The following is a 26,822-nucleotide window of genomic DNA, read 5'->3' as shown; positions in this document are numbered from 1 at the left end:
AGCTAGTGTATCCACCAGAAAAAGCGTTACCAAAAGGTAAGTAACTTGTTCTTCTAATGGATACAACTACCTGTGGATTCCTCACCTTATGAATAGAGTCCCAAAGCAGTACCGCACTCGGAGGTGGGTGCCTGACTAGTAACACCAAGATATTCTGCAACACAGAACGTGCAAAATGGTCAGCCCTTCTGACTTCCGAATGCAAGCAATAGTGCTTCACAAAAGTATGAAGGGAAGCCCAAGTTGCTGCTTTACAAATATCTACCACTGGCACACCCCTAGCCAAAGCTGAAGTGGCAGCCTTAGCCCTGGTGGAATGAGCTCTAATACCCTCAGGAGGAATCTTCTTTGCTAACGAATAACAGATCTTAATGCAAAGAATGACCCACCTGGATATTGTTCTTTTATGGACAGCTCTGCCTTTCATCTTTCCTACATATCCAACGAAGAGTTGGTCATCCAACCAAAAGTCCTTTGTCCTCTCAATATAGAAACTGAGAGCCCTTCTGGGGTCCAAGCAATGGAGTCTTTCTTCCTCTTTTGAAGGAGGAGGGTAGAAAGATGAGAGGGTAATGGATTGCCCCATATGGAAAGGAGTAATAACTTTAGGAAGGAAAGCCGCTCTGGTTTTCAGCACCACTTTATCAGCAAAGAATGAAGTAAAGGGAGGTTAGACACAAAGGGCCTGAAGCTTACTCACACACCTAGCAGACGTAATAGCTATAAGGAAAACTGTCTTAAAGACCAATAATCTTAAAGGACAAGAATGCATTGGTTCAAACGGTGAACCCATTAAAAAAGTTAAAACCAGATTTAAATCCCACTGAGGCATGAAAAACAGAGTGGGAGGAAATTTATTTGTTAAACCTTTTAAGAACCTAACAATAGGTGATTTGAAGAAGGAAGGTTGATCCGGAAGGCAAAGAAAGGCTGACTGTGCTGACAAATAGCCTTTGACAGTCGCAACTGCACAACCCTTCTGTGCTAAAGTTAAACCCAACAACAGAACATCAGACAGATGTGTTCTCAAGGGAACAACAAAACATCAGACAGATGGGCTCTCAAGGGATCAATTTGTTTCTGTCCACACCAAGCCACAAATTTTGCCCACCAGCCAGCATAAACAGTCTTAGTGAAGTGTCGCCTGGCCGATAAAATAAAAACCACTACCTCTGGTGGGATAGAGAAAGAACTCAGATTGCCCCGTTCAACCTCCAGGCATGGAGGTGCAGGCTCTGGAGGTGGGGGTGTAGAACCTGCCCCTGTGACTGCAAGAGGAGATCTACCCTGAGAGGGAGATGGAGCGGAGGGCACAGTGAGAGTTGGAGAAGGTCCGTGTACTACACCCTTCTCGGCCAATCCGGAGCTATTAAAATTACTTGAGCCCCATCTTGGTGAATCTTCCTCAGAAGCCAAGGAATCAAGTGTATGGAGGGAAATCGTAAATCAACTGGTCGCACCAAGACATCTGAAACGTGTCCCCCAAAGCTCCTTGCACTGGATACTGGAGGCTGCAGAAGGACGGGCAGTGTGCGTTCTCCTGAGTGGCAAATAGGTCTATCTGCGGAAAACCCCACATCCGAAAGATGTGAAGGACCAGGTCCGGATGGAGACGCCACTCGTGATCGGCCGAGAAATGCGGACTGCGACTTTCTGCACGTACATTGAGAACTGCGTCCAAATGATTTGCTACCAAGCAAATGCGATGGTCCTGGGCCCAGGACCAGAGCAAGGTACGACCCTACTCCTCCCTGCTTGTTGATGTACTACATCACGGTAGTATTGTCTGTCAAGACTTGACCTGACTGACCGCAAAGGGACGGGAGAAAGGCCTTGAGAGCCTGACGTATCACCCTCAACTGTAACAGATTGATGTGAAACATCTGTTCCACTGGAGACCAATGATCTTTGAGCTCCAGGTCCCCCAGATGAGCACCCCTCCCTAGAGTGGAAGCATCCGTTATGACTGTGGCCACCGGGGGTGGTAGAGAAAACCGCCTTCCTTGGGAAAGTTGCAGTCCACAGCCCACCATCGTAGATGCGCTGCGTCATCTCTGGAGATCGTTATCAACTCCTTGAGATCCCCTTTGTGTTGAAACCACTGCCTGCGGAGGCACCACTGAAAAGCCCTCATGTGCCAGCGTGCATGAGTGACCAACAGAATGCAAGAAGCGAACAGATCGAGCAGGCGCAGGACCTTGAGGACTGGAACAAACGCTCAATTTTTAAACATTGAACTTAACCCCTGAATGTCCTGAATCCACTGAGGCGGAGGATAGGCCCGGTTCAATGTTGTATCCAGTACTGCCCCTATGAACAGGAGGCGCTGAGAGGGATCCAGGTGAGACTTGGGCACATTTATGGAAAAACCCCAACTGAACAACTGAGTTGTCATTTGCAAGTGATGCAGCATGAGCTCTGGAGACTTGGCTTTGATCAACCAATCGTTTAGGTAAAGGAATATCACTATTCCCTTCCTCCTGAGACTTGCCACAACCACCGCCATCACATTCGTGAAGACTCGAGGTGCTGAAGTAAGACCAAACGGAAGGACCACAAACTGGCAGTGTTGCGACCCCACCACAAACCAGAGATATTTCCTGTGCAACTTGAGAATAGGGATACGAAAGTAAGCATCATGCAAGTCAACAGACACCATCCAATCCTCTTTGTTCAATGCCAGAAGCACCTGCGCTAGAGTCAGTGTAGGAAGTTGGCTCTGTATGTGCTATTTCAAAGTAAGAAATAGCATGCACAGAGTCCAAGGGTTCCCCTTAGAGGTAAAATAGTGGTAAAAAGAGATAATACTAATGCTCTATTTTGTGGTAGTGTGGTCGAGCAGTAGGCTTATCCAAGGAGTAGTGTTAAGCATCTGTTGTACATACACATAGACAATAAATGAGGTACACACACTCGGAGACAAATCCAGCCAATAGGTTTTGTTATAGAAAAATATATTTTCTTAGTTTATTTTAAGAACCACAGGTTCAAATTTAACATGTAATATCTTGTTTGAAAGGTATTGCAGGTAAGTACATTAGGAACTTTGAATCATTTCAATTGCATGTATACTTTTCAAGTTATTCACAAATAGCTATTTTAAAAGTGGACACAGTGCAATTTTCACAGTTCCTGGGGGAGGTAAGTTTTTGTTAGTTTTACCAGGTAAGTAAGACACTTACAGGGTTCAGTTCTTGGTCCAAGGTAGCCCACCGTTGGGGGTTCAGAGCAACCCCAAAGTTACCACACCAGCAGCTCAGGGCCGGTCAGGTGCAGAGTTCAAAGTGGTGCCCAAAACGCATAGGCTCCAATGGAGAGAAGGGGGTGCCCCGGTTCCAGTCTGCCAGCAGGTAAGTACCCGCGTCTTCGGGGGGCAGACCAGGGGGGTTTTGTAGGGCACCGGGGGGGACACAAGCCCACGCAGAAATTTCACCGTCAGCGGCGCGGGGGCGGCAGGGTGCAGTGTTAGAACAAGCGTTGGGTTCGCAATGGAAGTCAATGAGAGATCAAGGGATCGCTTCAGCGCTGCAGGCAGGCAAGGGGGGGCTTCCTCGGGGAAACCTCCACTTGGGCAAGGGAGAGGGACTCCTGGGGGTCACTTCTGCAGTAAAAGTCCGGTCCTTCAGGTCCTGGGGGCTGCGGGTGCAGGGTCTTTTCCAGGCGTCGGGACTTAGGTTTCAGAGAGTCGCGGTCAGGGGAAGCCTCGGGATTCCCTCTGCAGGCGGCGCTGTGGGGGCTCAGGGGGGACCGGTTTTGGTACTCACAGTCGTAGAGTAGTCCGGGGGTCCTCCCTGAGGTGTTGGGTCTCCACCAGCCGAGTCAGGGTCGCCGGGTGCAGTGTTGCAAGTCTCACGCTTCTTGCGGGGAGATTGCAGGGTTCTTTAAAGCTGCTCCTTTGGATAAAGTTGCAGTCTTTTTGGAGCAGGTCCGCTGTCCTCGGGAGTTTCTTGTCGTCGTCGAAGCAGGGCAGTCCTCAGAGGATTCAGAGGTCGCTGGTCCCTTTGGAAGGCGTCGCTGGAGCAGAGTTCCTTGGAAGGCAGGAGACAGGCCGGTGAGTTTCTGGAGCCAAGGCAGTTGTTGTCTTCTGGTCTTCCTCTGCAGGGGTTTTCAGCTAGGCAGTCCTTCTTGTTGTTGCAGGAATCTAAATCTTTAGGTTCAGGGAAGCCCTTAAATACTAAATTTAAGGGCGTGTTTAGGTCTGGGGGGTTAGTAGCCAATGGCTACTAGCCCTGAGGGTGAGTACACCCTCTTTGTGCCTCCTCCCAAGGGGAGGGGGTCACATCCCTAATCCTATTGGGGGAATCCTCCATCTGCAAGATGGAGGATTTCTAAAAGTTAGAGTCACCTCAGCTCAGGACACCTTAGGGGCTGTCCTGACTGGCCAGTGACTCCTCCTTGTTATTCTCATTATTTTCTCCGGCCTTGCCGCCAAAAGTGGGGCCGGGGCCGGAGGGGGCGGGCAACTCCACTAGCTGGAGTGTCCTGCGGTGCTGTGACAAAGGGGTGAGCCTTTGAGGCTCACCGCCAGGTGTTACAGCTCCTGCCTGGGGGAGGTGTTAGCATCTCCACCCAGTGCAGGCTTTGTTACTGGCCTCAGAGTGACAAAGGCACTCTCCCCATGGGGCCAGCAACATGTCTCTAGTGTGGCAGGCTGCTGGAACCAGTCAGCCTACACAGATAGTTGGTTAAGTTTCAGGGGGCACCTCTAAGGTGCCCTCTGTGGTGCATTTTACAATACAATGTACACTGGCATCAGTGTGCATTTATTGTGCTGAGAAGTTTGATACCAAACTTCCCAGTTTTCAGTGTAGCCATTATGGTGCTGTGGAGTTCGTGCAAAACAGACTCCCAGACCATATACTCTTATGGCTACCCTGCACTTACAATGTCTAAGGTTTTGCTTAGACACTGTAGGGGCACAGTGCTCATGCACTGGTACCCTCACCTATGGTATAGTGCACCCTGCCTTAGGGCTGTAAGGCCTGCTAGAGGGGTGTCTTACCTATACTGTATAGGCAGTGAGAGGCTGGCATGGCACCCTGAGGGGAGTGCCATGTCGACTTACTCATTTTGTTCTCACTAGCACACACAAGCTGGTAAGCAGTGTGTCTGTGCTGGGTGAGGGGTCTCTAGGGTGGCATAATACATGCTGCAGCCCTTAGAGACCTTCCCTGGCATCAGGGCCCTTGGTACCAGAGGTACCAGTTACAAGGGACTTATCTGGGTGCCAGGGTGTGCCAATTGTGGAATCAAAAGTACAGGTTAGGGAAAGAACACTGGTGCTGGGGCCTGGTTAGCAGGCCTCAGCACACTTTCAATTCAAAACATAGCATCAGCAAAGGCAAAAAGTCAGGGGGTAACCATGCCAAGGAGGCATTTCCTTACAGTCAGCATCTTGAATTTCTCCTGTTTGAGGAACCAATTCAAAATCCTCAGATCCAGGATAGGTCTCAAATCGACCATCCTTCTTGGGGATCAGGAAATATCTTGAATAACAACCCTGACCCCTTTCCTGCTCTGGAACCAACTCTACTGCACCTTTTGATAACAGCATTTGAACCTCCAGTTGCAACAAGAGGTGGTCTTATGAACAAAACAAGGGACGGGAGGGGGAAACTCCTGAAAAGGAAGGGCATATCCTTTCCTCACAATATTTAGAACCCAGAAGTCTGATGTGGCTAACTCCCATTCGCGGAGAAAAAGACGTAACATTCCCCTTACAGGAGAAGTGACTCAAAATGGGTAGAAAACTAGGGCTGCTTCCCTTGTTGCTGTCCCCCACAGGAAGAGAATGATGCTGGGAGCTGCTGGGTGGCCCCTCTTGTCCGAACCCTCCCCTGCCCCCTAAACGATCTATATGGGAGGCTGGCAGGCTGTTGGACTGTGGACTGGGGTCTCCCACGGCCAAAAACCCTGAACCTCCGAAAGGACCTGAAAGGGGTAGTAGTGGAAGCCCACAGACCCAAAGACTTTGCTGTGGCCCTACTGTCCTTGAAGCACTCTAAGGCAAAGTTAGCTTTGGCTCCAAACAGCTTTTCTCATCGAAAGGCAGGTCCAATAGAGTGGTCTGGACATCTGTAGAAAAGCCAGAAGACCTCAACCACGCATGCCTCCTGGTAGCGATTGAGGCACCCATCGCCCTGGCAACTGAGTCTGTAGAATCCAGACCAGACTGGATAATCTGCTTAGCTGCAGCTTGAGCGTCTGAAAGGAGCTCACCAAACTGCCCCTGCATATCCTGCGGTAAGTCTGGAATAATAGCTTTAGCCGTGTCCAGAGTGTGGACATATCTCCCTAACACACAAGTAGCGTTTGCCGCTTTCAGGGCTATACTGCAGGATGAAAAAGTCTTCTTGGCCGACTGCTCCATCCTCTTGGACTCTCTGTCCAAAGGAATAACAGGGAAGGAGCCCAGTGCAGAAGGTGCCGAACATGAGGCCTGGACTACTAAACTCTCCAGAGTCGGATCTCCCAGAGCTATCCTATACTGTCTTGCAACAGACCTGTTCACAACTGACGATGACACAGGCTTCCCCCAAATCTCCAATATAGGCTCCGTAAGAGCATCATTAAATGGAAACAAGGGTTCTGCTGAAGCCGAAGAAGGATGCAGGACCTCGGTCAAAATATTCGTTTTAACCTCAGCAGCCGGCAGCAGAAGATCCAAGAAATTTGCTGCCTTCCTGATCACAGAATGGAAAGAGGGTGCTTCCTCTGTAAACTCCCCTGGAGACGAATGATCCTACTCTGGGGAAGTGTCCAGCCCACTGGCTGAATCTAGGCCCTGATATTCCCCCAACGGCTCAGCAATCTCTCCTTCTTCTAGTAGCTGTCTTTGGTACTCTTGTTCTTCTAAGAGCCTCAGTGCTCTTCTACGCGACCTCAACCTGGCCTCCAATCTCGGCGTGAACAGAGTTAGCCGATGACAATGGCACCGGCTTCAGGACCGATAGATGCGAACCAGGAGAAGGAGGAGACACACTACGAACCAAACCGGATCCACCGGCACCAGAGCTGATCCCATCGGTGCCGTGGACACCTGAGGCTCCGTAATCGGCGTTGACTGTGTATGAGGCAACCTCCCCGGCGCGGCAAGTCTATAAGGCGATGTCATTGGCGCCATAGGCCTATGAGGCAAAGTTATCGGCGCCGGACCGACACCCTTAGTCAGATAAAAGGGGCATGAATGGCGGCCACTTATAAAGGGCCGGGAGCCCAATGTGAATGCCAAAGGACCCGTGGGACCAGCCGGTGCACCAGCAGGGGCCATAGCATTGAACATGTTAAACACTTCATTCAAAAATGCCGCCAGATCAGCTCCCAGAGCAGGGAAGGCAGGATACCGGTGATCTACCTGCGGCACTTGCGCCGGCTGGGCATCAGAGTCCTGCACCTCAGGCGAAAAGCATGGACTCTCTTGGGGTGCAACCACCTCGAAGACCAATGGCGCTGGAGAAGCCTGAGGGCTTTGAGGCTGTGGAGTCACCATAGGACTAACTTCCCACGTCGCACGGCACCGTCTAGATGGAGACCTGGATCGTGAACGACCTCTAGCCGAACGACACAGAGTCTTGTGTCGGCGCCGCTTCTTCAAAGAAAAATGCGAAGACGATCTGTGATGACTTCTGTGCCCTTTCTTCGCCTTAGCCAAAAAGAGTTTGGCTTCTCTCTCCTTCAGCACCTTCGGATTCATGGTTTGGCAGGACACACACTCCTCCACGTCATGCTCTGAACTTAGGCACCAAAGGCAGTCACCATGAGAGTCCGTAACCGACATACGATACCCGTACTGCCGACAAGGTTTAAATCCCGGCTTCCTAGAAGGAGACATTGTAACCAAAGACAAAAAGGACACCTTTGAAACAGTAACTAGAGCTAGGAGAAAGCCGTTAGCATCGAAGGCACGGAAAAAAGGGAACTGACGTCAGCACGCCGGTGAGGACCTCTTATTGCCACAGTGACAGCAATGGCAGGGCCAAGTGTTTGAATTTACAGCCCACCCGTTCGGCCTGTCTTTGGCCCCTTGGTGCTTCACCAAGGTTCTTGAACCGGTGATGGGGTACCTGCGGACCCGGGCACATAGTCTACCTAGACAACATCCTCTTGATGGGTCAATGGCCTCAACATCTCTCAGCAACTACAACTGGTGGTGTCCTTTCTAGAGTTCCTGGGTTTCACTATCAATACAGAGAAGTCCCAGCTCGTCCTGACACAGTCTCTCACCTTCCTGGGGTTTGTCAAAGTCGCTGGAGTCCTTTCTCGGCCTCCCCTGCAGGAAGTTTGCAAAGATCAACCATGTGCTTCACAGGACCTTAGCGAGATCCAAGATTTCGCATCACCAGATAGCACGGATTGCGGGCCTCCTCTCCTCTTCTATCCAGGCGATATTTCAAGGGTCCCCACATTATCATGCCTTACAGCTCATGAAAGCCTTCCATCTCAGACTCGGGCTATCCTTTACAGAATCTGCGCCACTCACCAGGAAGCCTAGGAGGCGATGCACTGCTGGCTATCCCACATGGACTCCTGGAACAGAAAGGCCATTTTCGGCTCCATCCCAGACCTGATCATCGAAGTGGATGCCAGCCTCATGGGATAGGGTAACAACTGTCCACAGGATGAAGTTAGTTTTCTTAAGAAAGAACACTTCACATCAACTGTCTGGAGTTACTGGCAGGCTCCTTCACGGTACGTTACTGGACCTAGGACAAGATCCAATGCTGTGTCCTCCTGAAGATGAGCAATGTGCCCAGTCTGTTATCTCAACTGTCTCGGGGGCACAAAGTTGAAAGCGATATCAGTTCTGGCCAGGGACATCTGGGAGTACTGCCCTGCCCGCAAGGTCTCAATGATAGCGGAACATCTTCCAGGCTCTTCCAATATGGTAGGGGTTTGAACTACAGATATCTGCAGGAAGCAAATATGTGGAAGCTTGGTTCCAAGATTTCCCAGGCCTTGACACACAGATGGGGTCCTTTCACGGTGGACTTATGCCCTCTCGCCCGGATCATCAACAGGATTGGTTTTACGATCCATCGTGGAATTCCCACAATCTCATTGGAACACACTCTCCGCCTCATGGTATGGCGGATTATCAGAGACAATGGCAAGTCCTGGGCTTTTCGGAACAATCTCAGGCTTTTCTATCAAAGGCATGTGTGTCTTCCACAGTACACCGATATGAATTGGCCTTGTCCACATGGTTTGGCTGGGGTATGCAATGGGACCTGGATCTAGTAGGATCAGACTTTATTCTGGTGTTGAATTTCCTGTCTGACATGGCAGCGAAAGGTATGGATTGCAGGTCAGCAAACTCCTTTCTGTCCACAATTTCAGAAGGCTGTGATCCCATTGAGGGTGTCACGGAGAGGGAACACCCTCTGGTGTGGATCTTGTTGAGGAGTGTTTGACTATCTGTCCCAACGGAACCCAGGTCTTCTTCTCTATGGGATGTTAACAGAGTGCTTTTTCAATCATTGCAAAGTAATATGTATTTCTTAAGGAGATCTCTGGTAAGCTGGCCATAATTCTATGTATAGTCTCCTGTTGCAGAGTTTTGGATGTTTGGGCTCTGGATATTACAGGTAGAGATTTCAACCCACAGGGATCACTTTTCACATACAAGGATACTTTCTTACCCCTCTTTTCCGGACACTCCCAAACTTTGTGTCAATAGATGCTTTAAGGCCTAGGAGGCAATGACAGAAGAGTTGAGACCCCCAGGGGAGAGACAGCTCCTTATTTTCTTCAGGAAGCCTATCAAGGCTTTTTGTTCTCCAACCATAGCCATTTAGGTCAGATAAGTAAAGCAGGGACTGGGCACTGATACCTGACCTATGGTGCACACTTGTTGAGAGGATCTGTGGTTTCCAAAGCCTATGGACTGGGCCCCCTTTTGGAGGATATTATTAATATGGCATACTTGGTCTTCCGATTCCACCTTTTAGACCTTTTATTTCAAGCTGGTAGTCAACATGGCTTCAGTGGTAGTGAGTACGATTGAAACTAGCATAATCCTTGCCTTAAGTCCTGCCTTAGAATGCAAAATTTCTAAGCTTTTAGAATACAAAATTTCCTAGCCATCATAAAGGAAAGTTTGCAATTTTACTAAAGAGTTGGAGGTGAGGGCTATTCTCACCCACTGATCGGAGACCAGTATTCCCACCCGAGGGTTTCTTACAATGAGTAGGATGTCTTCATTCCCTGTGAGTAATGAATTTCTGGTTACACTGTTGTTATTGTTCAGGATTGTTTGAAACATTATGATTTATTCTTAAAAGATTGTATGATGTTTTAAGTACTGGACTTCGTAGCAAATAAGATGCTTGGTGGTTCTCCTATTTATACACTCTGGGGGTTATTCTAACTTTGGAGGAGTGTTAATCCGTCCCAAAAGTGACGGTAAAGTGACGGATATACCACCAGCCGTATTACGAGTTCCATAGGATATAATGGACTCGTAATACGGCTGGTGGTAAATCCGTCACTTTTCCGTCACTTTTGGGACGGATTAACACCTCCTCCAAAGTTAGAATAACCCCCTCTGTCTCCAACAGACACGGATACCTCTAAACAAGAGTAGGTCTGATTCATGTTTTGTTTTTACTTCTGCTTTCCCGGGTGTTCATGGGAAAGGTAGCTTACTGATATGCTAATGTTGCCTGTGGCTACAGTGAAAATAAAGCTAAGAAGGAACATTCAATACCCACACAGCAAAGCTCACTGAAGCAAAACCTTACACCCCAAGATGCCTGTTTTTCGAGTTGGTGTTAAGCAGTACAATTCTGTTTAAATGTTCATGTAAGTTCCTTACTCCTAAACTCTCATGCTTAAGACAAGACAAAAAAAAGGATGATCAGACGGAGCTGCTTTGTACTCTGTAAAGCAGAGTGAAAAACTCTACTTGTGCACAGTGCTCTTTAGCAAAATGAAGTTTCCGTAAAGAGACAAATAATATTTACCTGATTAAACATATATAAAACCCGAGTGACGTCATTTGCATACTGGCACCGAGAGTAGTCTTCCTCTGCCCAGAATCCTCCTCGGTCACATCTGCGCCAAGCTCTTATTTCATCCTGAGGGTTGCCAGGATAGATTCCAGTACCCGCAGAGTAACGAGTACAAAGCAAGAATGCAGTTATGCCAGCAAGTGTTCTAGGCCATCTGGAATGCAGAAACCAAGAGTAGAGAAATAAAAGACAATTACAACCAATTAGGGCCAATTATGGAATTATGCACACATTAAATACATAATTAAAAAACAACTACAAACCGTAACCAGGCTGCCTGTCATACCACAGAAAGGTAAGTGAAATACAAGCACGTAAAGAAGTGTATATGATGTTGTTATATATTCACTCAAGTTAAATTTGCATATGGTAATGTTAAATGGAATTGCCTGATGACGTGACTGTGCTTAAAAAAATATAAAATCACCCAACACCGTTTTTGGCTATTATTTCAACCAAGAATAAAATTCATAGTTAAAAACGCGAGCTGCTCTTGAAATCGACACTGTACAAGTTCTGGTTTGTCAGATTAATTGTGGCACGGTTGGACCCCTTTTTAAAAACAGAAAAGGTCACTCTGACAGAAACAATTGTAGGCTTTGACCTTTCATTCACCAGTTCAAAAGAATACACTGAGCCGCAAGACCACCAAACCAGTTTAGTTTAGACTGTCTTAGCACACTAAAGGAATAACATTTTGAAGAGTCTTTACTGTTTTCCGTTGTGAAAAATGAAACTATACTCGCTGTCGTTGTGCATTTCAGCTATAACTTCTCAAAACTTCTATAACGTTTCCTCTCGGCTGTTGTCAATAAGATTTGTCATGTGACACTACTCACTATTTATCTCCATAAAAAAGGAAACCGATACAACTAATACCACCCTGAAATGGTTTGCCTCCTCCCTTTTTAGGATTTCAATTAATGAAGATGGTATATTAAAAGTCAACTTGCTTTTCCCACTACCTTGTGATGACATAATATTTAATCATCTCTCTACTGTTCAATCTTTCTATGAAATGAACGGCTTCAATGACGACATCCACCTTTACCTGAGGGTGTTCAATACTTTTGACACTTGTTCAGTAACACTTGCAAAGCCAATAAGTCTCACCTACACAAGATATGTAGGCTTTGTCGAATACGTTACTTACCTTTGCACTTACTTACCTCACTGTTCACGTTAGAAGTGGCATGCACAGTACCCATGTAGGTGCCAACCCGGAGCATTAACATCAGTTTCTTTCGCAAATATTTCAGCGCCAAAAACATGGAGCCACGACTGAATGATGTGTGACCAGTGTGCAGAAGCTTCCAAACTCTTTAGGACGAAAATCCCATTTCACAGAGTAGAGCGGATGGAAGAGTCGGTGAGGAATCTACTGTTAAAGTATATTAGAAGATTCAATAATGCTTTTTCTGGTAGAGACTTCTAACGACAGATTGCTCACCTTAGAAGAGATACTAAAGCAATGCCTCCTAGAAGGTGGGTCAGTGACCCGGTTTAAACCAAAATGTCATGGAGAGCAGAACAGGTAAAATACAAGTCTCAACGGACCTGACCGTTGAGGCAGTAATGTTTTGTGAACATGTGGCGAGATGCCCATTTAGAGCCTGATAGTTGTCCAGGGCAGGGACTCCACACTCTAACACAGTAGTGCCCACATTGGCTCTGGTGGAATGAGCCTGCAAATCTTCAGCAGACTGCTTCTTGGTGTAGGAGGATGGCCTGGCTTGTAGTGGGTACCAGAGGTACTTACACCTTTTGCCAGGTCCAGTTATCCCTTATTAGTGTAGAAGAGGTATTTCTAGCAGCTTAGGCTGATAGAAGGTAGCTATGGCAAAGCAGCTTAGGCTGAACTAGGAGACATGTAAAGCTCCTACTATACCACTTGGTGTCATATGCACAATATCATAAGAAAACACAATACACAAAAGTACTAAAAATAAAAGGTACTTTATTTTTATGACAAAATGCCAAAAGTATCTCAGTGAGTACCCTCAGTATAAGGATAAGTTATAGACACAAGATATATGTACACAAACCAAAATTATGCAGGTAATAGCATGAAAAGTAATGCAAGCAGTGTAAAGTTACAGTAGATTGCAACAGGAGCACATAGGTATAGGGGCAACACAAACCATATACTCCAAAAGTGGAATGCGAACCACGAATGGACCCCAAACCTATGTGAGCTTGTAGAGGGCCGCTGGGACTGTAAGAAAACAGTGAGGATTAGAAAAAATAGCCCACCCCAAGACCCTGAAAGGTAGGTGTAAAGTGCATCTACTACCCCCAGAGAGCACAGAAGCCGTGATAGGGGGATTCTGCAGGAAGAACAAACACCAGCAATGCAACAACAGTGGATTTCTGGACCTGATAACTGTAAGACAAGGGGACCAAGTCCAACATTCGCGACAGTGTCGAAAGTGGGCAGGAGCCCAGGAAATGCCAGCGGAGGGTGCAAGGAAGCTGCCACCTGTTGGAAGAAGCTTGGAGTTCTGCAAGAAAGAAGAGAGCTAGGAACTTCTCCTTTGGAGGATGGATGTCCCACGTCGCGATGAACACGCAGAAAGACCGCAAACAAGCCTTGCTAGCTTCAAGGGTCGTGGTAGAGGTTTTTGGGTGCTGCTGTGGCCCAGTAGGGACCAGGATGTCGCCACTTGGAGGAAGAGACAGAGGGGGCGCCCAGCAAGTCAGGGAGCCCTCACAGAAGTAGGCAGCACCCGCAGAAGTACCTGAACAGGCACTTTGAAGAAGAGTGAACCGGAGTCCACGCGAAGTCACAAAAGTGAGTCCCACGACGCTGGAGGACAACTCAGAAGGTTGTACACTGTAGGTTAGAGTGTTAGGGACCCAGGCTTGGCTGTGCACAAAGGAAATCCTGGAAGAGTGCACAGGAGCCGGAGCAGCTGCAAATCACGCGGTACCCAGCAATGCAGTCTAGCGTGGGAAGGCAAGGACTTACCTCCACCAAACTTGGACTGAAGAGTCACTGGACTGTGGGAGTCACTTGGACAGAGTTGCTGAGTTCCAGGGACCACGCTCGTCGTGCTGAGAGGGGACCCAGAGGACCAGTGATGCAGTCTTTTGTTGCCTGCGGTTGCAGGGGGAAGATCCCGTCGACCCACAGGAGATTTCTTCAGAGCTCCTGGTGCAGAGAGGAGGCAGGCTACCCCCAGAACATGCACCACCTGGAAACAGTTGAGAAAGCCGGCAGGAAGAAGCGATACAAGGTTGCTAGTAGTCGTCTTGCTACTTTGTTGCGGTTTTGCAGGCGTCCTGAGCAGTCAGCGGTCGATCCTTTGGCAGAAGGGGAAGAGGGAGATGCAGAGGAACTCTGATGAGCTCTTGCATTCGTTATCTGGTGAGATCCCCAAAGCAGAGACCCTAAATAGCCAGAAAAGAGGGTTTGGCTACCTAGGAAGGAGGACTGGATACCAAGAGAGGTAAGAGCCTATCAGAAGGAGCCTCTGATGTCACCTGCTGGCATTGGCCACTCAGAGCAGTCCAGTGTGCCACAGACACCTCTGTTTCCAAGATGGCAGAGGTCTGGGACACACTGGAGGAGCTCTGGGCACCTCCCCTGGGAGGTGCAGGTCAGAGGAGTGGTCACTCCCCTTTCCTTTGTCCAGTTTCGCGCCAGAGCAAGGCTGGGGGATCCCTGAACCGGTGTAGACTGGCTTATGCAGAGATGGGCACTATCTGTGCCCATCAAAGCATTTCCAGAGGCTGGGGGAGGCTACTCCTCCCCAGCCTTCACACCTATTTCCAAAGGGAGAGGGTGTTACACCCTCTCTCAGAGGAAGTCCTTTGTTCTGCCTTCCTGGGCCAGAGCTGCCTGGACCCCAGGAGGGCAGAAACCTGTCTAAGGGGTTGGCAGCAGCTGCAGTGGAGACCCCGGAAAGGCAGTTTGGCAGTACCCGGGTTCTGTGCTAGAGACCCGGGGGATCATGGAATTGTCCCCCAATGCCAGAATGGCATTCGGGTGACAATTCCATGATCTTAGACATGTTACATGGCCATGTTCGGAGTTACCATTGTGACGCTGTACATAAGTAGTGACCTATGTACAGTGCACACATGTAATGGTGTCCCCGCACTCACAAAGTCTGGGGAATTCGCCCTGAACGATGTGGGGGCACCTTGGCTAGTGCCAGGGTGCCCACACAGGAAGTAACTTTGCACCCAACCTTCACCAGGTGAAGGTTAGACATATAGGTGACTAATAAGTTACTTAAGTGCAGTGGTAAATGGCTGTGAAATAACGTGGACGTTATTTCACTCAGGCTGCACTGGCATGCCTGTGTAAGAATTGTCAGAGCTCCCTATGGGTGGCAAAAGAAATGCTGCAGCCCATAGGGATCTCCTGGAACCCCAATACCCTGGGTACCTCAGTACCATATACTAGGGAATTATATGGGTGTACCAGTATGCCAATGTGAATTGGTAAATTTAGTCACTAGCCTGTTAGTGAAAAATTTGGAAAGCAGAGAGAGCATAACCACTGAGGTTCTGGTTAGCAGAGCCTCAGTGAGACAGTTAGGCATCACACATACAGGGCACATACTTATGAGCACTGGGGCCCTGTCTGGCAGGGTCCCAGTGACACAGACTAAAACAACATATATACAGTAAAATATGGGGGTAACATGCCAGGCAATATGGTACTTTCCTACACTTGGCCAGTGCATAGCTGACTTATGCAGAGCACAATCCATATAGATGGTCCGTTTCTGCACTGCCTTGTGTTTTTTTTCACTCCAGCGATACTAATGAAGAGCTGGTTGTTCACCCAGTGTTCTTTGGTATGATCAATGTAAAAAGACTAGGCTTTTTTTAGAGTCTAGACGATGAAGCCTCTCCTTCTCATTGAGAAAATGAGGTAGAGCAAAAATGTCAGCAACATGGTGTTCTGGCCGATATGGAATGGGGTCACCACTTTCGACTGTAACGAGAACTAGTTTGTCTGGGTGAAATCTGGTGGAAGGAGGGTTAACAGGAAGAGCCAGAAGCTTGCTTACCCTCGTGGCTGATGTAATTGCCACTTCAAACGCTGTATTAGGCGCCAGAAGCTCAAAGGGCACCTGTGCATGGGTCCAAAAAGGGAACACATAAAAAAAGTTATGACCAGATTATGGTACTATTGGTGCATAACTAAAGGGGTAGGTGGGAATAGACAAAATAAAATGTGCCACAACGGGTAACTGGAATAAAGAGGGCTGATCTGGCAACCACAAGAACTTTGAAATAAAAGACAGGTTACCTTTAACAGTGCCCTGGGCAAGGCCTTGTCAAGCTAAGGCTAACACAAACAGCACTTACGATAGGTAGGCAGCAAACTGTCTTTGTCAATAGACGCCTGACTGCCAGAAAACATCACAGATTTCAGGAGGAAGATTAAAAGCATTCAACTATCAATGATCAATCTCTAGGAATGAAGGTGGAGGGTGTGCAGGTTTGTGCAGGTTTGAGTGCAAGACCCTATTCTAATGTTGCAACAGGAGATCCTCCTACAGGGGCAGCCTGATCAAAGGACGAATGCTCATGCTTATGAGTTTTGGATATCAAACTCCATGCCCAGTCCGGGGCAATCAGGATGACATGAGCCTGGTCAGTCCTGATCTTCTTGTAAATGTGGGGCAGGAGTGGTACTGGTTGAAAGGTGTACAGGAGTCCCGACTTTCAATCTAAGATGGTGAGGACAAAAGGGTGCACAGTGAACTGGAATGCTCCTGGCTTACAGTGAAATGCAGGTAATACCTGGGGGCACGAAGGACAGAATTGTATAATTATCTAAGGTAGACAGAGTCTGAGCCAAAGTAAGCATCCTGAATTTCTCTTTCCATAGGAAGATCCAGGATTGGATGGAGGCCTCTGTAATTTTTTAGGACCAGAAAATAATACTAATTACAATCACCACCCCACTTTGGATTTGCAAACTTACTCTATGGTTCTTCTGGCCAAACAGGGCCTGCACTTCACCCCAACAATCTATCAAGGCCTGCTTCGGACGTGGACAATGTCAACACAGAGCCACCCAACACCACCTACTGCCACGCAAAGGTACTGGTCATTATTTATCGGATCCAGTCTGACGCCTGGGGAATATTCTAAGATAAGGAATCTGCAGTTAGAGGTCTTTATCAGAAAGTTAAAAAAAAAGAAAACGCTCTGATGCACTGAACACTGGCCACATGATAATGCTTTTTTTAATTTTTATTAAAGTTTCACCCAGGCCGCATTAGGTCCATTTTGGCGTTGACAATGTTTTTAAAGCCGGGTTATACAGCAGCACTACTTTTTTTTTTTTTTTTCACACAAGACCTTTAGGCTTTTCCAATGCCTATTTTTCCTGATGGGAGGTTAAGCAAGAACGCGGGGGAGGTAAGGGTACAAGCAGGAATGCATTGTGGGGTGTTAGGCAAACAACAACGGGGCAAAAACGACAGAGTAACAACGATGGACAACACAGTCAACAGGCCAACACACACAACGAGGCAACAGACAATTAAAGAAACGACAGGGCAGGCAACAACGAGGACAAGACACAACAAGAAAACAACAAAGGGGCAAGAAACTATGGCCAAGCAACACAGAACAACAGCAACACAGAGCAGGAGGGTAGAGGGGAGATGGCCTCCAAAAACAGCCACTCTTATGTAGCACTACAACTAAAATCTTTAAAAAGTACTTAAGATCACAAAAGCAGTGAAAGGACAATGGGTGCCAAAAGGAATCAGTAATTGGGCCATGTTCCAGGAAAGGAACAAAAACATACAGAGGAAGTAAAGCCAGGATGCACTGACCAAAGAGACAAGCAAGGAAATGAACGTAACTTTGAAACCAACTAACATTAAGCAATAGGTGGGCAGTACGCCCCTTGAAAGCTAACAAAATGTCTTGCAAGCAAACAATGCTATTGCTCAAGCTTGTTCACAGAGCTTCACCTTCAAATACTATTTAACACAATAGCCATGCATTTCGAAGTTCACCAAAATGCATTATCAAGTATTTATTCCCAAACACCTAAGACTTTGAATCCCTTTACTAGACAAACTGTGATTTCAAGATATAGTCCAATTGTATAATGGTGTTATTGGTCATGACATCTGGCCTCTTTAGCCAAATACACGATTCCTAGCTTACGAGCCACTGCTTTACACAACAGTCTGAAAGTAGCCTAAAATATTTCACCTCTCCAATGCAATTCCTCAAGCTATCCCGCTTGGTTATGTTATCCACCACAATGTAATAGTATTACCACGTACACCAAAACTCACTAAAAGTGTTTAAGTGCAGCTCCTTGAAAAGCTAGAACCTTTATTTCTTCACCTGAGGCAACGTCAGTTATTCAAGCAACAGTTTTATCCTGCGATGTTAGTAATAATGCCACCCTGATTCTCTTATAAAACCTGCCATTTGCACCACTTAAGACACTGCTTCACACAACTAGGTACTTGAGCAGGCGTGCAATAAAATAATCTGTCCTAAAAGCCTGTGTTCTACCTAGGTTTTAAAAACACTGTAATTTGCTGAAAGAGCATAACATGAAGATATTTGTTCAAAGGGTTGAGAATATAGAGGAGCTTCATGTTTGAAATATCATTTGCATCTTGTTTTAATCTTCCAAGCCACTTTTGGACATTTCAAAACTATTACATTTCAACCTAAAAAAAAAACTTCAGAATTCTGAACTGAAGTTTCAAAATGTAACAAACAAGTGACTAGTTATAACAACAGTTTTATAGTCTAAACACATTCAGGACCTGTTAAACTGTAAGAGGTTAGTTTTTTGCCCTTAGAATTTTGTCCAAGTCTACACAAGAGTGCATGAACTGAAAAATTGTGATACCTAAAAAAGTAAAATGACAGCTTGCCTTCCAACATGAAATCTAATCAAGACATAATCAATTCACCACTAGATAAGAATATGTATTCAGATAATTTTTCTTTACATCACAATCAAAATCTTCAATTGTTGTCAATGTAAATAGAAGTGTGAAGAGGTCCTTTTATCAAAACATTGCCTTCTAAGATATCCAATATATTCGTTTTTAATGTACATGAAAATATTACATTGACGTCTGCAGCTAATTATCCTACTAACTACTGATTGGACAACCGCTGAGTGCATGCAATATATTGTATTGCTAAGGTGAGTTTAACTGCTTTTCAGAAGCAAAGCAAAAAAAGCTTCAAGTCATTTAGTTTATTTGCAAATACTAACCTGAAATCACCTTTATTATTCACCACCCTTTCTGGAGGGCAGTACTGGGCAGAGCTCTCCAACACCACAATGTCAACAGTCCTTGAATTGTTACCTCTCCTGGTCTGAACATAGCAACCCCAGTTTCCGGTTGATCCCGCTTGAATATTGGAGATTGTGAGTGCACTATGAAAAACATATAAAACTACTCGTCAAAAGCTATAAACAGCAAACACAAAATGAATACCAACATTCAAAACAGCAGAACATAAGTATTCTGTAATTGGGTTTAAATTCAGAAAAGTAATAAACCATTGTCTGACTTGAAATACACCTTTCAAAATTACTAGTAGCATGAGATTTATCTTTGCTTAGTTCACTTCACACAATAAACATAACACATTTCTTGTCATCAAGACCTACACAGAGATGAATGTAATACAGCTGTACTGTGAATTAAGCCTTCCATAACATCAAAAGTGAAAATCAGTAGTTCTGGTGAGAGGACGCTATTCTAATACTAATGATAAACTGTTGTCTAGGTTTTTAGGGGGAACACCAAAACTAGTATATTCTCTGCTGCTTCTGACGTTATCGTTCAGTAGTAGAAGGCCTAACACCATATATTTTATTTTCCTCTTGTTGTGCCACAGCACTTCGATTTCACATCACTGCAAAATGACCTTTTCATGGGAGAAGTGGAAGTTCTAAATCAAATTAGGATCGTGAAGCAGTCTTTAAAATTATTCAGGGACTGAAAATGATAATAGCTGCAGCTGCAAAAAAATTTAATTCTTGTCAAGCTTCCAAGGCACTAGCAATTCTTTTTTTCAATTTGGCTTAGGTACTTTTAACATTACTATTTGCTATTTTCTAATTCAGTCAACATCCAGATTGTTTCTTTTTCATAGCTGATCACACAACAGTTTTGTCAAATATTATTAAGTTACTTATAAAAGCTGTATACAGTTCCTGGTAAAGAATTATGAAAGATACATCCAATGGTGGATGGATGAACACAGCATAATATATAGAATATTGGAAAAGTCAACCATTAAAAAATTTTGAGCATAAAAGAAGTGAGGAATCACAAACCAAGTTTTATACAAATCACCATTAACTAAAACTGGCTAATATTTGGGGCAGTCTCAATCATAAACGTCTTAAAAGAGGTGGGGGTGTGCTGTTATTTATCAACGGCTTGACACATCAGGTGTGGCTGGGTGGAGGGGAAGATGACCAACATTTCCTGTGGACCGCCATACTGCTGCCTCCTGTGATCGAACGTCTGCAGCACAGCGACTCTGCTGAGTCTTTGGTGACGGGTGGAATTGTCTAAAAGGGTCCTGCAACTACTAAACCACCGTGGAGCTGCCAATTCTGTGCGTTTCCTTTGCTTAAGTAATAAAAATCTGCAACACCCTGCTCTACAAGGTCACTAATATTGCACGTCAGACACATACATGACTAGGCTTTGCAATCCACAACGGATCTCTTTGAACTGCTTAAAAAGAATAATGGATGTCCGGCTCCTCATATCGTAGATGGTCTGAATATGTAGTGCTAGTGCTGCCCAACTTACACTTAAAATAGGGGTAAGCTGCTGGCAGCAAGTGTTTCTTCAGCTCCTGAAACCCATTGCCAGCTGAAATAAAGTGACACAACACACATACAGGCACTGCAGTTTGAATCACTGCTCCAAGTACTAAACATACTGCCAAATGCAATCCCTTAAAGGGTAAAATCTCTCTTACTTCAGCAGCAGACACTATCCCTAACTGGATCTCCTCCTCCAACAGAACTGCCATCACCTTACTGCCCTGGTTTATATATTCAGCACTGGCTTGGCATTCCTTAAAGCATGATCATCCGCCACTCCTCTGAAATGCCTTATTCAGACGACCCCACCTGACAGCATCAAGTCTATAAGCCGTATCTGCTACAATTACACAGACAACCCTCAGACCATTCTAAAGCTGGAGAACTCAAAGCACAGAGACACATCAGCACTAGACCACTCACTCAAAGCTGTTAACCAGTGGATGTTGGCAAACCACAAACCTAATTCATTCAAAACAAAGAACCTAACATACACAGAATGGAAGAAGTACCAGCCTACAACATTTGACCCCAGGAACCTGATAGTTAACATCAAATACGGCCTAAGTCTTGTATACCAAGTGAAAACCTTCTACACCATGGAAACTCTTCCGCTTTTTTCCCTTCATCTAGAGTTCCATCAGGAGCTCTAGAAGATCATCTTCCTTGTCATACTTTATCAATAAAAACAGGCGGTACTTTGAGGCTCACGGGCTCTGCTCAGATATCTGCAAATAATCCAAAATATGAAAGTAAGACAATTACTATACCTTCTTCTACAGGACTACATCTAATCAACGGACTAATCTTTCATAAAAGTAGAACTGAGACGATTTTCACTGTTTTACTTGTACGAAAGATTAGTCTTTTGATTGGATGTAGTCCTGCAGAAGAAGGTGTAGTAATTGTCTTACTTTCATATTTTGGATTCTTTGCAGATGTCGGACGATATTCACAGAGGAGAAACCTCCTCTCTAGATTAGCACTTCTTTTAACCGTCCTGTCAAACAAAAGAAAAATCAACAAACCTTGATGTTCATACAGGCGGGAAAACTTTGGAAATCTCTGCTAGCAAAGATGGAAAATATCTAAAACTGCCTAGTATGCAGAAAGGTATGAAAGTCTTGGTGCTTTCCAGGTCAGTGATCAAGGTCAAAACCAGCAGACCGAACAACTAGAGTTTATGATGACACAGTGGTCAGGTTCATGCCTATCCGAACCAGGACCACTCACCCCAGGGTGGCAGTCACAACAAGATGCACTGCCAACTCAAAGTCTCCTTTACTCCACTCTACAAATAATCACAGATACATATCTACAGTGGCATGGTGTGAGCATTTGCTTCCATAAATGCTTGATACTAAAACACTTAACAGGTGCTGTAACAAATACACAGTATAAAAATCGCTGATATTCATGAAGGACATTCCAAGACTACCAGATTAGGTCTCTCCAGAACACCATATCCTGCCAGCCAAGCATATATTCATGGAGAACTGTGCTATATGTGTACAAATGTGCTTCATCACCTTTCAGGAACATCAAGCACTACAAAAAGCACCAAAAATACAATATATCTCAGTGTTCCTCTGGTTTCATATCTTATCAGCAAACAGAACGCAATCATTAACTCACTCCAGTATCCTCATGAACTAGCCACAATCTAGTTCCCCTTCCATTCTGAATGCACAGAATATGCTTCCAAATTGACAGTTATGAATTAGTTCACACATTAGGTTAAAGTACTTGATAACAAAAACTGAATAGTGGAGCAGAGAGTCCAGAGCTGTGTTGAAGGACGTGGAAAAAAGGAAACGGACACTGGTTGCACTGGAGTGGGTGATTAATGGCTCCAGTGACCTCACAGTAGTGTTTCCACCACTGAAACGGAGCCAGCACCGTGTAAAAGCTAGGAGAGCAATGAAAGTTTCTTCATCCAGTTTGATGCTTGGAGATATTTAACAGGTGAGAAATCTGTTATAGAAGTATCCATCAGAAATGTTTACGAATGCAACTTGATTGTGGTCCCATCAAGTAATAGGTGCAGGATACTGTGCTGGAAAAACGTCTCTAGCACAACTAAGCTAGGCATCCAAATTAAAGCAGTTTAAATAGTCTACACTGCACAAAAGTCTGCAGCACAAAATGTGAAATATCCCGTCCTCCATACATGCACTGAGTGACAGCCCACAACATCAGACTAAGGTCCTGATTTAGATCTTGGCAGATGAGTCACAATGGTGATGGATAGCTCGTCTGCCAAAATATAAATCCCATAGGATATAATGGGATTTATATTTTGGCGGACAAGATATCTGTCACCGTTGTGATGGAGTTACTCGTCCGATAAGACCTAAATCAGGCCCTATGTCTCTTGTTGTCTAACAAATTGCTCAGCCAAACAAAGTAGCCCAGGATCAAAAAGAAATGGCCAGCTCCTTACTGTGAAGATACTGACTGGATACTAAAAAAAGTCTCATGCCAGAAACAGTGTGCCAGTATAGTGAATTGTGTTTTGGATAAAGCTGAGAAAGCGCTTACAGAGGATGCTGTAGTAAAGGGCATTACAAAAGTCTAATTAGGCATTTCCTGGGACTCCTTTGATAAGAGAGCAATTTTTCTTCTTAAGTAGAGGGGGTGGGATTTAGTCTATTGACCTGCTGAAAGCAGTTCTTAATGATGGATTTGAAACTGTATAATTCTAAGCACAAAGGCTAAAAGGCAATCATTATTCTGAGCATAACTTTTCTTGATCAAAAGGTCCTATTGGTAGCACGTGCACTTTAGCTTACACTCACGCGCTTAGTGGTTCGCGCAAGCACAGGGCCAGCAGGACCTCAGAGGGTACAGGAATGTTTCGCTCCTTATCGGTACCTTGTTCCTCACCAGCACGGGATAACCCTTCTCACCATGCAGCTTCTTTGTATTCACTGTGCTCAGCCACCACCATGTTACAGAAACAAGGAAAAGCCCAGTGCGACAACTAAACGGTTCCAGCTGATTGGCCTTGGGTCTCTGCTTGTCGTTAATATGTAAAAAAGGATCTTCGACCATCAATTTATTGCATGTAATACTTTTTTATCATGGCAAAGTGAGAACGATATAGAACCTATTTTTTCGCACCAAGATCCAGGCAGGAACTGACATGCCTGTCGCTGCTAGAACCTTAGCTAGACAAGTTCCACTATAGAACTTGTGACTTCACAATATACCTACCCATGTTTAAATGTACACAACATGTAATGTATTCACACCATTTAGTGTACCTACAAGCATTTAGTATACATAAAACAATTATCCTCAGGATAGCTACCAGCACTGCTGCCAAGTGTGAATATATTGAGTAACTTTTAAATAAGAATCAAAAGACAATGACTGACATTTTGGTGGAAATGAGATTGCTATGTTGAGCAGATCAGTGTCACACAAATGCCATAAATCCCAAATAGACAAACTCTATAACAAAAGCTATTTGCTAAAAGAAAAAAAATATATATACAAAAACAACCCTTAAGCAGAACTAACCTGATCAGAATCGATAGAGGACATTGACACCGGAAAGAACAGAAATATTGCCTGCTGCTGAACAGATTATTTGACTGCAGGCGGGGGGCTTGCTGGAGAACAGATATATTAAAACTGCAAGAGATTTCCAGATCCCACAAAACAAACTGATGCATTTCACTTTTTTCCAGAAGGAAAAAAAAATGATTTCTGCTCCTTGCTTAGAAGTCAAGGATTCTCACAATGTCTAGCATTAAACAGTGGAGAACGTAAGATAACTTTAAAAGCAGAGATTAAATATTTAAATATAAAAACATGTCCTCTGGTTGTCGACTAAATATTACCTGGCAATCAATGAGCAATTATGTATCATGTTCTTCTCCACAACAATACCCAATGATTCATCAGTCTCCACTTTCTTGCCATCCTGATACCATAGCACCTGCATGTCCTGATCAATGTATGATGCCATGCACTGGAAAGGTAAGCTATCTCCTTCAAAAACAACTTGACGATGTGATGGTGTCATGTAGAAAGAGGGCAACTCAAGAGGTGGATCTGAAAATCAAGCAAATACATTTGTCAGTTTGTTTTATCATAATATATAAAAGAAATCGTTCTAAAACGTGTCTCCTACTTGGGGATATAACTAAACAAAGTTTATCAGAAATATATAAAACTACAACGGGGATGTTAATTTAAGCATATTTAGAACCTTGGAACGTTGGCAGCTCCATTGAAAACAATGGAGTGCTGTGGGCTTTTACTGGCCGGTAAAAGCCCGCAGCGCCAACATTCCAATGTTCACTTTGTTCACAGCAACAGCTGTGAAGGAGCCCGAGGGGATTTTAATCCCCTCGGGCTCTGTGAGGAATTTGTTTTATTTAATAGAACATTCTGCCCTGAGTGGCAGAATGTTCCAATAGCCTTAGAACCCGCCGTAGCGGGCTCTACCGGCTATTAAAGGCCCGAGCCGACCCGTGATCCTAGCATTGTTAATCTAAAGAGCAATAAATGTTTGAACTTTATTAAACTGGTGTGGTGATTCATGGCCACATAGGTCATGGGGTGTTTAAATTACTGACTCCAAATTAAAAGTGATGTTTATTGATTTGATATTGTCAATGCCATTTGTTAGGACGTTATCACACTCCTATCTGAGTCCAAAGATTTGTGTCGACCTCTAATGGTAATTGATGGTTACCACATACGTGTCACCTTATAAATAAAATAATCAAAAGAAATATATGGCTTGACATGCCCACAATTTCAAACAGCTTCCTTTTATGTAAAGGCACAACAACTCCCCTTATTACTTAGTTTGGTGAAAACGACTATCAAAGTTAATCTCCTTGCAAGAATGCAGTGGTCTCACGCACACAATTCATAATAGCTCCTTACCGCATGTTAAGAGTTCTTGCTTCACAGCTGTCACAGGCTGCCCCAGCAATGACTTTGGGAAGGCGCACTTGGTTTCTCGCACAGTTATATTACGATCTTTCACCCATCTGGATAGCCACACTGCGTTGCAGTCACAAAGAATAAAGTCCGTTTGGAATTCCCTATAATCACATAAACAGATGTCACACTACTACACATGGAACTAATCAGATAAAACCACACAAATAAAAATGCCAAACAAAATGCTAACAACATTCAAGGGAACATCTCAAGCACGAAAGCTACAAACTTTACTCACAATGACTTCAATGATTCCAGATGATCAAATGTTCCAGGTGCTAGAGATGAAAAAAGATTTCCGGAAAGATTCCTGAAAATAAGAGAACCCTTTGTTAATACATAGTCTTTATTAGTTCAGTGTGATGGGTGCGACGGTTAACATGCAGTTCATAATAACCTTACAAGTTTAAAACAGTGTGACAGAAGATGTGATAAATGTTTTTCAAAATTAAAGGCCAATCTGAAAACAATTACAAAATAGTATTGAAGCCAAAATAGTTGAAAAAAACATACCGATGTTGAAACCAAAATTATAGCAAGAATGAGGTAACAAGTGCCAGTAAATAGCTAAACAAGAATTTAGAAATTTTGCCCAAGCCAGGACCTTGCGTTTTTCTCCTAAAATCTACAAAAATAGTTACATATAGAAAGTACATAAAGAAACTTCGAGCCAGCCATTATCCATTGATCTTTATATGGTCATTCACATTTTGCTTATGCCCACCAAAACAGAGAGTATAAGGCAACGGGTCAGCCCACTTCTGCCATTGCTTCCCTTGGCTGCGAGTGACAGCATATTACCACAGCACAGTCATCTTCTATACAAAGTGGTGGACTCTAACGGCAGGGCACGTATGACAATCAGTTAAAAAAAATAAAATCCATTTGTGTAGCAAGGGCCTAGGGCAGCTAGCCATCATGCTGCTCGAGTGCCTTCAGACATGTGCCATCTTGTGCATACCTATCGCCTTAGAAAGAAAACCATTTGAAAATGACCCCCCCCTTGTGGTGCAAATGCATTCACACTCATTGGTCTTTTA

General features: G+C 44.9%; 1 protein-coding gene across 1 annotated transcript in view; it reads right to left on the bottom strand.

Moving 5' to 3' along the window:
* ADGRA3 (adhesion G protein-coupled receptor A3) overlaps positions 1 to 26,822 on the bottom strand; it is a 208,588-nt gene that overhangs the window by 88,261 nt on the left and 93,505 nt on the right. Inside the window, exons 5-9 of the mRNA XM_069202173.1 lie at positions 26,021 to 26,092; positions 25,723 to 25,883; positions 24,666 to 24,879; positions 19,240 to 19,404; positions 10,962 to 11,163 (exon numbers count right to left, since the gene is read on the bottom strand). Coding sequence (XP_069058274.1) covers positions 10,962 to 11,163; positions 19,240 to 19,404; positions 24,666 to 24,879; positions 25,723 to 25,883; positions 26,021 to 26,092 — 814 coding nt within the window. The remainder of the gene's footprint in view (positions 1 to 10,961; positions 11,164 to 19,239; positions 19,405 to 24,665; positions 24,880 to 25,722; positions 25,884 to 26,020; positions 26,093 to 26,822) is intronic.

The sequence above is a fragment of the Pleurodeles waltl genome, chromosome 1_2 (genome assembly GCF_031143425.1).
Source record: "Pleurodeles waltl isolate 20211129_DDA chromosome 1_2, aPleWal1.hap1.20221129, whole genome shotgun sequence".
Taxonomy (NCBI): Eukaryota; Metazoa; Chordata; class Amphibia; order Caudata; family Salamandridae; genus Pleurodeles; species Pleurodeles waltl.
The sequence above is the reverse complement of the archived record's forward strand: the minus strand, read 5'-3'. Positions and strand labels throughout refer to the sequence as shown.